Genomic DNA, 14,862 nt, shown 5'->3' on the forward strand with positions numbered 1-14,862 from the left:
ACAACGGCTGTCTTCAACTGAAGATATATTACGGACTAAATATATAAGCATGTAGGTAGCCAGTGTTTTATGGTGCTTTTTAGTATATTTTTATAACTCCTAAATGATGGATTCCCTGAAGATATGAAGGGTTTTTTGCATAGGAATTTGCTCAAATGCCAATTCAATGATTACTACTCATATATGAAATTTTGATATCCATTTGGTACTGATTTACACCAGTGTTTTCAAGGCAGCCAACAAGCAAATACAGAATGGCAGGCACCCAAAATTCCACAAGAGACAACTGTCTTTTATTTTATAGTTTATGCAGTTTGAGCTTAATATGATTTTCTACTAACAAGTTCTGTGCCTCCTCCAAAGTGCTAAAACTGGTATGCAGATCTGCAAAGTAACATAGACTGTTTCAGGCAAGTTAATATTAAACTCATGATAATTTATACAAATTATATTGTTTACTTAAGAAAAAAGAGTAAGGTTAAAAGAGCTGACACATGATTTATTGCAGACACTTGCCTTGCATATTCACATTTTTAAGGTCAGCCACACATGAGACAGCAATACACAGGGTTAGTGTTATTCTCTGATACAGAATTAGTAAATCTATAGATAAAGAAGAAATTTTACTGGAGAATTTTAATGCAAAATAAAATATCATGGGCTAGTTAGCTCATCTGGAATACAGCATGCATTTGACAAATAGGATGCAAGTCATATCCAATCCTTTCAAAGAGGGATTAAAAAGAAGCAGCTGTTCTTGAAGATGCAAGGAAAGGCACAAGAAAGAGCAAATGTTTTGCTCACTTTTCAGGTGGACTGTGGGAAAACTGTGGACTTCCAAAACAAGGTGGTATGGTCAGGCCCATTGCTCTGGGGCTAAGGTGGCTGGGCACATGAGTTAAGACTGCAGTGTGCATGCTCAGAGGCAGACACATAGGCAGGTAGGGAACTTTTACTGCAAAAATTTGGGCACCTGCAGGGTTCTGAGACTGCTGAGTGGGGGTTTTGTGAATCCCAATGGAGCCTGATTCTGAGATTCAGGTGCCCAGAGTGGGCAGTTAATTTCCTAAGTCCTCTTGTGAATCTACCCCTTCTACTTTTTATATATCTGATCTGCCTCAATTCTATTGGGACTTCTTCTCGATTCAGGACTTATTTTCTACCTTCCATACGTGTAACCTGTCTACCTGTTTCTGCTGATACTATCAGCAGGCACTACCTCTACACTATACCTAACAGAGAATCTTCATAGCCCGATCTGGAATGGTTAAAGGAAACAGATGTACTTTAGGTCTTCAAACTTGTCCTGGATTTTACTGATGACTTAATTTTCTATGTGCATTCCACTTGATTTTTCAGCTAACATAGCTAACTAGTGTATCGGTTAGTGCATACTGATTGTTGTTAATTACTGAATTGCTAGTATCTATTATAGAGCTCTACTATTATCTTTTCTGGACACTATATGTTTTGGACATTTGTAAAGATGACGACATTCGAGCTGTAACAAGTGATATTAGTGGGGAAAAATGGTCATCTGCATGCTACAGTATTGTGTCCAACATCAATGCCCCTAGTTTTCACTTCATGAAAAATCAAACACAATAATGCTGTGCAAAATATTTATTCTTCCACTGATCATCTATGGATAAAGATGATCCCTGCTATCATAATGTTAATAAAAAGGTTCACTGCTCCTCTTCGGAGCACCAAACTCTCACTTGATCACGAGTACTGATACTGAAAACATTAATTTGGAGTTAAACAGACAGATAATTTAGCATTGTGTGCCATTAACACCTCCTGAAACTGTAGCTGTACAGAATTGCACATCACAATGGGCATATTTCATTCTATTAACACGTAGTACAAATCAAAACCTAACAGGTTAGCAGACATCAGAACATTAACAGATGGGAGGTAAGTTATGTGGATAACTTTTAACCGTTAGTAGTAAAAAAGTATATAAAATTATTTTTTAAAAATATTATATTTTAGCTACACAATTATACATGTTATTAGCATGACATTATATTTTGGTTATTTTTATGTACATACATTTTCCACCAATCCACAGTTCATAAATTAATACTGCCCATTTGGGTGCTAAAAAATAACTACAGTATCCAGAAGAAACCAAAACTATTTAGTGTAAAAGTTCATAAATTAACTTTGAAATTTCAAAAAATAGACGTGCATCCTGTAACAAGACAAAATGGAAAAAATACACTCTGCCTTCTTTGGAAAAAGGTCCAAGGAAGCTTATGTAACCCTGAGGTGGCCAATCTAACGACCCCAAAAGCATTCTCAGACATGGCCCTATGCCCATAAGCTTATAATTCCCTGTTCATATATTAATTGAGAATGACTACTTTCCTTTGCTTTCCCCTTCCTGGCACAGGCTTCTGGCTGACTCCATTTCTGATTCTTTTCTTTCTATTTCTTTTCTTGGAAACGGTTGTTGCCTGCATACTCTTAGGAACAATGTCAGTTTATATCCAGAAAGGATCCAAACATGTGATAATGGGCAAAGCTGCTCAGAAGCCATTGCACATATAATATACCCACTGATTCCAAAAGGGTAGCCACCTTTACCCTTTGTAAGGCATAGTTCTTGTATTTCACCCTGTCCTGTTCCCCAAGTGCCAATTCTGAGTTAAAATTATGGTAGAAGCATATGTATGTGTGTTTTATTGATTTGATACAATACATACACACACAGAAACACCATATGCATGTATGTGTGTACATATACACACAAGCTGTTGTATGTATGATATATATTACATACAGGGCCAGATTTTCTGCTCCAGCTGAGATGTACTCAGCATAGTCCCAGTGATGAGAGGGGGAGTCACAGGTGGCTTTATACAACCTTTATACTGCCCTGATCCTGAGACTGGAGATGCTACCTCAGCACATGCCAAGTGGATTCCCCTACACAAGAGAAATCCGCAGGTAGCCAACTTTCCAGCTGCCACAAAAATAACTTAAGGAAGGCAGAGAGGTATTAAAGGTAACCCTCACCAATAGTCAGCATTTTAAATTGAAATCTCAGTGATAAACCATTAATCACAACAAAGAGTTATTGAAATCCTTAAAGATAAACAATATAGCCTGTTATTTGGGTAAGTCAGCTATCAGACACCTGGGTATGTGATTTACATTAGATACCAGGGTTATTGGTAGATAGAAAAAGGTAATTAAAGGGCAAGCCTCACAGGTTTAGAGCGTATTTTGCAAAGAACACGATAGTGAGAAAGTTTATGACTAAATTATCTTATCCTTTGTAAACCATAAAAAAATAAAGTGAATACTGATGATATAGCTCTGGCATGTGGTTTTACTCATTAAACAACGAACAAGTATGTTTTAAGCCAAATTTTCCTTTAACCTTTTACCAGTGGTTAATCACCTACACCTGAACTTCTTCCTCTGTTGCATGAATTTGGCCAATTTGGTATGTTCCTGTCAGTCCTGCATCTGATATCACTGGAGAAGCTGTAGGAGTCTGCATGGTAAGTAGAGACAGAGAAGGAGAAAAACTGGGAGTCATGGCCGGTGAAGGGTATCTAAGATTATGGATAAGGGGAGAACGAGGATATTTTTTAAATGCCTGCCCAGGTATTATAGTTGGCGTATGTGGTGGCACTGTCCTTATGCCAGGTTGAGCTACTGATGTTATCAAGGGAGGAGGGAAAATAAAAGATTTCTTCTCCTTAGGAAAGCTATGAATTTGTAAGCTTTCATCTTTCAGTTTTGCAATATCATTAAACACGGAGGCAAGAGGCTGAAATCTGGGTTCCCAAGTAAGCAAGTAATCCCAGTTGTAACTTCCTCTAAGATCCTCATCAGAGGCTACAAGAGTTGCAAATGATCCATACCGGGAATCCTGGCCATCAGAGATGAAGATGTATTCTCTTGTGATGTCTGTTATTATGTCTCTCTCTTTTATCCCAATTTTTTGAAGAGTTTGGGATAGCATTTTGTTATGGTCACAGCCTTCTCCTCCTTCTCCATCTTTGAAGGTGTGGAAGCTCTCTGCATTTTGAGTGGCAGCCAACACATCAGTTTCTCCAGACTGACAGGATAACTGGTCAGAGTCTCTTGGAATTCCTGAGTCTGGCACGCATGAGCCTCGCTCACTTAAAGCTGAACCCAACCCCTTTCTGCATGGATGCTCATTGATCCTTTTGATTTCCTCATCTTCTGCAGTGTCCCCTTCTGCTGAGCCATGACCACTAGAATCTGAGTGCCTGCTGGGGTTACCAATATCTTCCTTTTCTCTGATGCCTACCAAACTCAACCACTCTGCTATGGAGCCCATGGGAAGTGTACTACTCTCAGTGCTCTGGAGTTTCTGGCAGTCCTTAGGAATATTATCTTCATTGGTCAAGCTCAAATCAGCTGATGAAAATGATGTTTCTCTTTTCATACAGGAATTTATCATGTCTTTTCGTTTGTATCTCAGAATAAGTGCAATAAGGCTGATGGCAAGCAGCAGAAACACTACAAAAGAGACAGTAAGACTAATAGACAAGATGTTTGCAGATGCTATGGAATAATTCTCAGGAGAGTTGGAAATATTTACCAGAACAGTGCATGTAGTGGTTTTAGAGTCCAGTTTGGGGCTGTGAGCTCTTACTAACAATTCAAGGGTGTCATCTTTCCTTTTGGTACTGCTCTTCTTTCTGTGAAGAGTTCTAATCAAGTAGATATTTCCATTGCTCTGATTTACAGAAAAGAATGGAGAAGGTTTTAGCAGGGAGTAGTGAATAACTCCATCCAATCCAGCATCATTATCGGATGCTGCCACTTTGCCCACCAGCTGACCTGCTTCATTTTTCTCAGGGAGATCAAAAAAATATTGGTCTTCAGTAAAAACAGGCTCAAATTCATCTGTCCCTTCAACATCTACCTGAACTGTTACTGTGGCTATTGAGTCACCTTTGTCTTTTGCCTGGGCTATAAAACAGTACTGATTCTGACTTTCATAATCAAGCATTTGCTTTGTTTGTATATCTCCTGTCAAAGGATCTATGAAAAACATGTCATGATCTTGAGGAGATCCACGATCAGACAAACATGATGACTGGATTGAGTAAGTAAGGTGTCCATAGGGACCTGTATCAAAATCCAGGGCATAAACTGTGCACACAAAAGAAAAGGCAGGAAGATTTTCATGGATAACACAGTTCAGGCTGGGAAACAAAAACAGTGGAGCATAATCATTGTCATCCAGGACACTGACAAAAACAACAGAAAAAGCCACATTTCTTACATTGACCCCTCCATCAGAGGCTTGAATAGTCAAAGTGAATTTAATCATTTCCTCATAATCCAGAGTTCTGATCAAATCCACAGAGCCAGTTTTCCCATCTAATCGAAAATGCCCCATGTCATTTCCGGAGATTATAGTGTAAGTGACCTCTGCATTGGCTCCTGCATCACAGTCATTTGCTGAAACCATAGTGATATGACTACCTATTGGGATATTTTCTCTGACATGAATGCGATACTCCAGATTGCTAAATACTGGTGGGTTATCATTGACATCTAGTACAGTTATCAATACAGTAGCACTGGAATTCAGGGGAGGTGTTCCACGGTCAGATGCAAGAATGATCACATGGTGAGAGGAAGCAGTTTCCCTATCCAGCGGACTACTCAAAACAAGGTTGCCAACCAGCTTGTAAGGTGGTGTTGATTCCATGACACTTGTTTCCACATGGAATAGGTTATTAGTGTTGCTGCTGATAATAGAGTATTCAATGTATGTATTTTCATGTATCCAATCATAGTCAATGGCTGAAAATGTGAGGATAGTCCCTCCGACTGAGGCATCTTCACTCACACTCACATTGTATAGTGCCATTGTGAACTGAGGTGCATAGTTATTTACATCCTGTATCTGTATCTCCACGAAAGTAACAGCAGTCAAAGCAGGGTCTCCATTGTCTTTGGCTTCTATAAGAAGCTGAATAACTGAACTCTTGCCCAGGTGTGGCACTGGTTTGGCAGTGAATACTGACCCTGAAAAAAACAAAAACAAAAATCAATCAAAAAATACAAGTTAGGTACCTATTTGGATTTAGGAGCTTAACTATAGATAGTCAGGTTTGAAAATCAATCTGATATAAAGGTAGGGTGTGTGTGGGTATGTGAAGCTTTTATACAGATAAAGATATAGATTATATATAAAGATAAAAGAATATTGTTAAGGTTGCAAAGTCAAGCACTGCTGTGTAACTGGGCATACAAATGCACCCTAATTGTGAGCTCAATCGTGAAAGGTCATTGAAAGTTTAAACAAATGTTACAATGCACTTTTAACAATAAATGCTGATTGGTAAAGGTACAAGAGGGAGACAGACAGGCTGAATTAATCCAAACAAAAGGCCTACTGATATCACTCAAGGACTGTATTGAAATTATGTCAAAGAATTCTAATAGATTGGTGAGCCATGACTTCCCTTTACAAAAGCCACATTGACTCTTCCCCAACAAATCGCATTTGTTATGTTTCTTATAATTCTGTTCTTTACTATAGTTTCAATCAACATGCCTGGTTCTGAAGTTAGGTTTACTGGCCTGTAATTTCCAGTATCATCTCTGGGTCTTCTCCAGTTATCTGGTACATCTAGTTTAAGTGATAGGTTACATACCACAGTTAATTGTTCTGCAATTTCATATTTGAATTCCTTCAGAACTCTTGGGTGGATACCATCGGGACCTGGTGACTTAATACTGTTTAATTTATCAATTTGTTCCAAAACCACCTCTATTAACACCTCAATCTGGGACAGTTCCTCAGATTTGTCACCTAAAAAGAATGGCACAGGTTTTGGGATCTTCCTCACGTCCTCTGTAACAGCCTGGTCTTCCCTGAGTGTTCCTTTAGCACCTTGATCATCCAGTGGCCCCACTGATTGTTTGGCAGGCTTCCTGCTTCTGATGTATTTTTAAAAATGTTTGTTTGTTTCTATGTCTTTTGTTAGTTGCTCTTCAAATATTTTTTTGGTCTGCCTAATTGCACTTTTACCCTTGACTTGTCAGAGTTTATGATCCTTTCTATTTTCCTCAGTAGGATTTGACTTCCAGTTTTTAAAGGATGCTTTTTTTCCCTCTAAGCCAGGGGTGGGCAAACTTTTTTCCCTCTAAGCCAGGGCCACATCTGGGTGGGAAAATTGTATGCAGGGCCAGGGCAAGGGATTGGGGCAGAGAAGGGGTGCAGGGTGTAGGATGGGACTTAGGGCAGGGGGTTGGGGTGCAGGAGGGGTGCAAGGTGCAGGCAGAGGGCTTAGGAGAGGGAGTTGTGGGGTGGGGTACAGGAGAGGTTTGGGCTCTGGCCCGGCGCTGCTTACCTCAAGTGGCTCCGGGGTGGCAGCATCGCGCACCGGGACCAGGGCAGGTTCCCTGCATGTCTGCCCTGTCCCCAGCCCCGCGCCGCTCCAGGAAGTGCTGTGGCCCCTGGGGGAGGGGGACGGAGGGCTCTGCGTGCACTGCCCTTGCCGCGCCTCCAGGTACCTCCCCTGAAGCTCCCACTGGCCGCGGTTTCCCGTTCCCGGCCAATGGGAGCTGCGGGGGGCGGTGCCTGGAGGCAAGGGCAACACATGGAGCCCTCTGACCCCCCGATCAGGGGCCACAGGGGGGTGGTGCCGGCAGCGCCGCGGGCCAGATCCAAAGCCCTGAGGGGCCGGATCCGGCCCGCGGGTCGTAATTTGTGCACCCCTGATCTAAGCAACCTCTTTTAACTCTGTTGTTTAGCCATCATGGCAGTTTCTTTGGTCCTTCTTACTATTTCTTTTATTTGGGATATACATTTAATTTGAGCCTCTATTACAGTGTGTAGGGAGGCAGAGGGGCCTCCCTTTGAGCCTGATATGCAGGACCACTATATTCTCCCTGGTGGGCAGAGCCAAGCCAGCCCCATCCACCACACCAGAAGCAGAGAGTTGGGACAGGAAGTATAAGAAGTGGGCCCTTTAGTTCAGTTGGGCTGGAGTCAGCGAAGGAGGCAGATGTCTCTAGCCCACTGCAGGACTCCGGACCAGACCCTGAGCTGTGCAGTGCCCTGGAGGAGGAGACTAAGGCTAAGTCTACACTACCCGCCTGAATCGGCAGGTAGAAATCGATCTCTCGGGGATCAAATTATCGCGTCTCGTTGGGACGCGACAATCGATCCCCGAATCGACGCTCTTACTCCACCAGCGGAGGTGGGAGTAAGCACCGTCGACGGGGAGCCGCGGAGGTCGATTTTGCTGCCGTCCTCACAGTGGGGTAAGTCGGCTCCGATAGGATGAATTCAGCTATGCTATTCGCGTAGCTGAATTTGCGTATATTAAATCGACCCTCCCCCTGTAGTGAAGACCTGCCCTAAGAGTGGAGAGGAGCTGTTGGGAATGCCGTCTGTCACCTACCCCAAGGAGACTGTGGACCCGCTGACTACGGTGCCACACCAGTGGACTGTGGTCAGAAGTAACCCAGGGGAACCAGACATTAATCAGGTCATGCTGTTGCCACATGAGTCAGCATGTTTTGGCAGGAACCCCGCTACCCTAGTGGCGGGATCCCCTGCCACTGCTAGGGCACTGGACTGGGAGCCGGTGGAGTAAGGTGGGCCTGGGTCCCCCTACTTCCCTGTCGTCAACCCCAGCACTCGAGTGGTGGCCTACTTCCTGTAGGCTGGAAGGCCTGTGACTTGTTTGCAGCTTGCCTCACCCAAAGGCTGCAAGCCCCCTTGACTGTGTGTGTTATATGCCCTAGCCAGGAGGCTAGGTTACAGACTGCTTAATTGCAAGTAGTAGCTCCATAAGCCCATCAGACCTAGGAAGAACTTTACTCTTTGAATGGGACACTGCTGAATTTTCAATAGATACTGGTTTAGTTTGAGAAATGTGTCCTTTGCTAGAAAGGCTCTCCCACCACAGAGTCCAGTACACAACCTGTAAAGGGAGGGCAGAGAACTGACTCTGGGAGATTTAGAGCCCCAGGTCTGAGAAGACGTTAATTGTAAAGACAATATACCTTAATAGGACCTCACACACAGCAGCCTTCAGTAGCCAGACACCCAAACAGGGGTAAACAAAACTACTCTGATTCCTCAGATGAGCCGCTACCACAGAGAGGCACTTTATAAAAACTCTGGGCACTGTGGAGAAGCTAAATGGAAGCATCTGATACTGGAAATAGCGTTCTGCTACCAAGAAAAGAAGGTACTTGCGATGAGTGTGATGAATCAATATACGAAAATATGTGTCCTTTGGATCAAGAGTTATACACCAATCCAGGACAGATAGCAAAGGGGATTATGAAGGACAAATTCAGCATACAGAAATGAGACTTCCGAACATATTTGTTCAAGTCCCTTACATCTAGTTTTGGACAAAACCCGCCGTTATTCTTCTAAACCAGAAAGTAACAGGAATAAAAGCCCTGATCCCTCAGGTATTTGGACACTGTCCTATCAGAAGCAATTTTTCTACTTTTGCAAGCAGAAAAGCCTTGTGAATGGGGTCCCTGTAGAGGAAAGGGTAAGGGAATCTGGGAGGGGGGGGGAGTTGTTTGAATTATATGGCATAGTCCCTTTCTACAATCTCAGACCCACAGATCTGATGTAATCTACCTCCATGCATTGATAAAGTGGGCTAGCCATCTCCAAAAAAAGGGGTAGATTGGATTTGAATAACTTGCTCCCGACTCTTGATAGTCTTGTCAAAACTGAATCTTGCTGTTTCGCAACAAAGATACTGACTAGGAAGGAGCTTGTTTAGAATTAGACATGGATTAGAAAGGCCTCTTTCTATGCTGACTCTGGAAAACTGCAGGATTCTGGTACTGTGGGCATCTTTTACACGATGAGATGTACGACAATGAAGACTGGGGATAGGACTCCCTCTGGTACCAGAAAGGAGTAGAGTGCCTCCTCCTAGCAGATGGAATCAAACCCAGAAAGTGGGCTGTCAATCTCATGTCCTTTAGTTTTTCCAGTAATTTGTCTATTCACTCAAAAGACCCTCCCTTTCAAAAGGGAGATCCTCCCCCTTAGGTCTAGCATCTAGTGCTAGAGAGGAGGAATGAAGCAAAGCCTACTTCCTGATGGTCACAACAGACACCAATGCTTTGCCAGCAGAGGCCAGAGTGTCACAGGAGCCCTGGGAAAGTGCTTGACTACATTTTGACCCTCCATTAAAATAGCATTTGCCAACCCTTCTTCTGTCATCAGGTAAATCCTGTAAAAACAATGTCATCTTCTCCCTGAAATGGAATTGGTAGTGAGCCATGAGCTCCTGATAATTCACCAGCCTAATACCAAGGAACAATGAAGAGAACACCGTTCTCCCCAGGAGTCAATCTTTTCCCCCTCCTTATCAGCTTGGGTGGCTAGGGTTGTCCAGATTTTGCCCTATTCCTGGCAGCAGCTACCACCAAGATCTATCAGACAGATATGAAAGTAATAAAATCTCTCAGAGGGTATTTGATACAACTTGTCAGCTTTTTTGGAGACAGGTTGACAAGAAGAGCAGACCACATGGATTTAGCCAGCTATGGCAAATCATACAAAATAGGTAGGGATATTCTACTCCTAGAAGTAGCACCAAGGACATCAAACGTTGGGTGTGAAGTCTCTTCCACTGGCACAGCAGGTAGAGTCAGACTGAATACCATATGATCCACTAAATTGTGGAATTGTGCACTGGTGTCAGAAGACGAGGAGGCTGAAGCCACCTCCCAATCAGGTTCATAGTCTGTTTCTAAATTCTCCTGGTCAAAAAGGGGGACTCTACCTCTCTTTCTTCCTCCTCTGACAGTATTTCAGGCATAACTATCTGTAGTGTTGATGGATCGGGAGGAGTTGGATCCAAGGAGCTCTGGACTGCCAGTTGCTTAGTAGATGAAACATTAACTCTCCATCCATGTGGAGGATAATTGAAAAAATCCTGAGGTGGCCCACAATAAGGCCAAGGGCCCCATGACTGCCAGTCTCCCCAGTAACTGGGGTTTGGCAACATGTCTACAGGAGGCAGATTAAAGAGTGGTACAAAGCAAGCCACTGGTCTCTGCATTCTTTCTCTATCCTTCTCTGAGATAGAGTGCACTGGGGATAATGGATCCGGAGTGAGGAAAGTAGATCCAGCTCTCTGTAGAGACCCTGTTGGGGTCCTATGAGGAGAAAGCCTACAGTGTTCAAGAGGAAAAACAGCCAACACTTCTGGCCTCTCCTTTTAACAGGAGATGAAGAAGAAGAACTTGGAACTGGGAAAACATACCTCCGTTTAGAAGCCTTGCACTTCACACTCGGATGCAACACATGAACTGGAGCTGAAAGGTGGACTGCGGCTGCCATGGTGATAGAGCGTCCCGAAACCAAGGATGTAGTCAAAACCAACACAGGAACCAGAGCAGGAACTGACAGCTGATTTGAAGGTATTGACAACATGGGATCAGATGATACATCTAAGTCCATCTCCCTGGCTACTGAAGCCAGAGGTGAAACAGGTCTCTGCATCGGAATCACAGAGAATTCTGATGCATGGGAACTGGCACTGCTAACAGTGGCTGTCTTGCTCCTACGTCTCTTTTTCTTCAGTGCTGAAACAGCTGGAACCAAAGGTGCTGATGGCCCGTGTTCTGACACATCAATTGTATCATTTTTCTAGATCTGGAAGTGCAAGTCAGAACTGCCCTGGCCTTGCAGCCACAGGGGTTCTCTGGGGATTAGATAGCTGTGAAGCACAAGGTACAATACTAGTGAGGGTGGCTGTACTGTCTCTCAACCTCTCTTCCAGAACTGGGGCAGTCTGATCCAACCACGTGACCCTTGGTTTGGAGCTGGGTAACCTCAGGGGCTTGACTGAAGGAGTTGCAGGACTAAGTCTGGCACTGACAGGGGTTGAGGTTTCTTGGAACCCTTCAGCCATTTTGAACGGCTGGGGCCCACATGGACTGGGACTGGCATCTTAGACCTTGAATCTTAGGTTTGGATGGATCCAAAGGGTCTAGCCTTGAAGGCTTTCTTGAGCAGGAGGAGCTGCAAAAGAGTCTTCCTATCTTTGTCGGTAGTGTCAACAGATCTGGAGGAGTTGGATCTTCTTGGACAAAGGTTTGGTAGATTGAACACCCAAAAGGCAAGCGGCCTTCTCCCAGGCACTTGAGGCACCACATACAGTCGTCAGATGCTAGGAAATACGGGAAGCAAAACTCTTAATACCCAGCTTCTACTGCATCTTCGATTCAGCCACACTCTGGAACTGGGAAGAAAATTCTGACTAACTAACTACTAAAACAAGCTAACACTAAATATCTTTAGAAGAAAGAGGACTCTGACCTGGAGGAAACAGGAGAGCTTCACATCCCTCCAGGCACGCAGTCGGAAGGAACTGAGGCGGTGTGGGTGCTCTAGCCTTATATAGCTTTGCCCTTAGATCACTGGTGACACTGAGGAGAGGGGCAGGGGCACACGAGAGCACTCTAGCTGATACTGCTAGAAGAAGATTCTATGGCAATGCATTGCAGTACTGAGTGGGAATATGCAGAGCCACTTGAAGGGCAGCAAGTAAAATAAGTGATTTGGATGCACTCAAATTGAATAAGTGGCCCCATGCTGTTTTTGCAGTATACAGTCAGCTCTAATGGCTATCTCCAAAATCCATTTAAAACATATAGTGGCAACAATTTTTCTGTATAAACAAATACACACAACAGACATTAGCAGATTTAGATTCTAGGTTCTGAAGAGAATGATATTATTCAAAGAGGCCTTTCTCATGTTAAAAATCTTAAGTTATAAATTCCATTTATAATTACTACATAACACAAGTCATGCATAGTACTAGCTGTTCCAGTCTTCAGAAACATTAGACTTGAGCATAAACACTGCACACAAGCCTCATTGTAAATATAAGAAGTACAACTGGCACGTAGAAGATACTGATTAAGCATGAACACCAAATCAGCTGAAACTTAATGCAAGAGTTACGGTAGCTTTCATTTTAAATCATGGTAGAGGAATAGAGTCTACAGGATGCTGTGACTAGTAGCTTTATACCTAGCCTGGAGATAAACAAAGGATTTCAGTCTTTAGTGCTATCGGTTCTTTAGCTTTCAGCAGCACTACTTCCATCATCTTTGCTTCACATATATTCTGGCTGAGGTTCACAGTAGCTATGTGGATAAATCGAGTGCTATACTCCCAGGTGCCATCAGTTTCTCAGCTCTCATAAGCAGTCAGTTAATCACCTTATTTCCCCTCTGCCATGGCAGAGGTATGCTAAAGGAGCATGTACTGTGACTCCTTCAGCTGCCCTTTACTTATGGATAAACAGAGGGCTGCAGGCACCAAAGGCATCCAGAACTCTGTGATCACCAATAATAACATTTAGAAATGGAATATGAATTTTCAGTCTATACTATATACTTCAAAATAAATTGTGTAACAAACTCACCATTTTTGTGATCAATTGAAAATCCCTCATAAGAAGACAAGATTTTGTAGGAAATAATTCCATTATGCTCTGAATCTCTGTCTATAGCAGAGACAGTCAGGATAGAAGTACCTACAGGAGCGAGCTCAGGCACGGTCACCTGAAGTGTAACCAAAATGAAATGTTTGATAAGAGTAACATAAAAAGTCTTGGACATAGCAAGTTACATTTTCGTTGATTTGATTACAGAAAACAAATTCAGTTCCGAGCTTTGTGAAAGGTGTCACCTGCCGATTTCCTTAAGCTTAAAAAACTTAACAGGGCTGAGATACTAAAACAATGCTGGCAACCAGTCCAAGATTCAGAGTGAACTATATTTTTTTAATAAAACTATCCACTTGAGATTTCATTCTGACCATTATTTCTTCCAAAGTAGTTCAGTGAGTTAGAGAGTATAAAATGTCTCTCACTGCAACAAAACACTAATGGAAACAAGGCTTCTCACAATATTGCAGTCCCTTAAAAGATTGTTATATGGTCTAAAAATCCAAGTGCCACAGAACTTAATAATCAATAGATCATTGTTATAATTTAGTTTTTTGCGAACTGCTTACTTTCTTCACAGAATCTTGGAAAACAAGGAAGCATTTTCCTCTTTCATGTATTTCCATTATTTGAAGCCCAGGTGCACTATTTTTATGATATAAACCTTTTCAATCAAACTTCTGTTTATAAGATACAGCAGCTCTCTCTCTCATAACTTCAGATGTTAGACATCTAGTTAAAATCACTTTAATACATGGATTATATACAGGTAAATCCATATACAGAATAAACATGAAAACCTGAGATTACAAGGGGTAAAAATTTCTGTGCAATGAACAGGTAATTAGATATGCTTTTATACTTTGAGTGCAAGGGAGCTGTGTAATCTTACTGTCCAAGCAACACATCAAAAATCACAATCTTTGGCCCAGAAACTCAGTTGGTTTATAATAGTGTAGTTGATTGAACAATGCTTATTTCCTTCAGTTAAAAATCTTGCATAGTGCTTACTTAAACCATTCTGCAAACAAAGATGATAAAAGGGGCATACGGAGGGCTTAAGTGACTGGGACAGAGAGATTTCTCTCTCTAGATCCCTGTTCAAATCCAGCATAAGACAATATTAACCAAAAGTTATTACCAGTTGCTGGCTGCTTCGTGGCCTAAATGAACAGAGTGTGGTGGTCTCAATCACATTTATTATGGATAGATATTTACACCATAAAAAATTAGCACTAACTGGCACTCTTCTGGGCAGTCTCAACAATGAGTCTAGAGAATGAATAAGCTTGGAAACGTAACCAGCCCCTTTAAGTCAGACTGAGGTATACTGGAAGTGCTGCCCCTGCTGATGACGTAGTGGTTTGTGGATAAACAGAGATCCTCCCTCTCC

At 42.5% G+C, this 14,862-nt stretch overlaps 1 protein-coding gene across 1 annotated transcript in view; it reads right to left on the reverse strand.

The window, feature by feature from the left end:
* Positions 1–1,608: 1,608 nt before the first annotated feature.
* The window catches only part of DCHS2 (dachsous cadherin-related 2), a 224,145-nt gene continuing 210,891 nt past the window's right edge, over positions 1,609–14,862 (reverse strand). Inside the window, exons 19-20 of the mRNA XM_005299347.4 lie at positions 13,446–13,584; positions 1,609–6,033 (exon numbers count right to left, since the gene is read on the reverse strand). Of these exons, the coding sequence (XP_005299404.2) occupies positions 3,416–6,033; positions 13,446–13,584 (2,757 nt within the window). The 3' untranslated portion in view covers positions 1,609–3,415. The remainder of the gene's footprint in view (positions 6,034–13,445; positions 13,585–14,862) is intronic.

This window comes from Chrysemys picta, chromosome 5 (genome assembly GCF_011386835.1).
Source record: "Chrysemys picta bellii isolate R12L10 chromosome 5, ASM1138683v2, whole genome shotgun sequence".
Classification (NCBI taxonomy): Eukaryota; Metazoa; Chordata; order Testudines; family Emydidae; genus Chrysemys; species Chrysemys picta.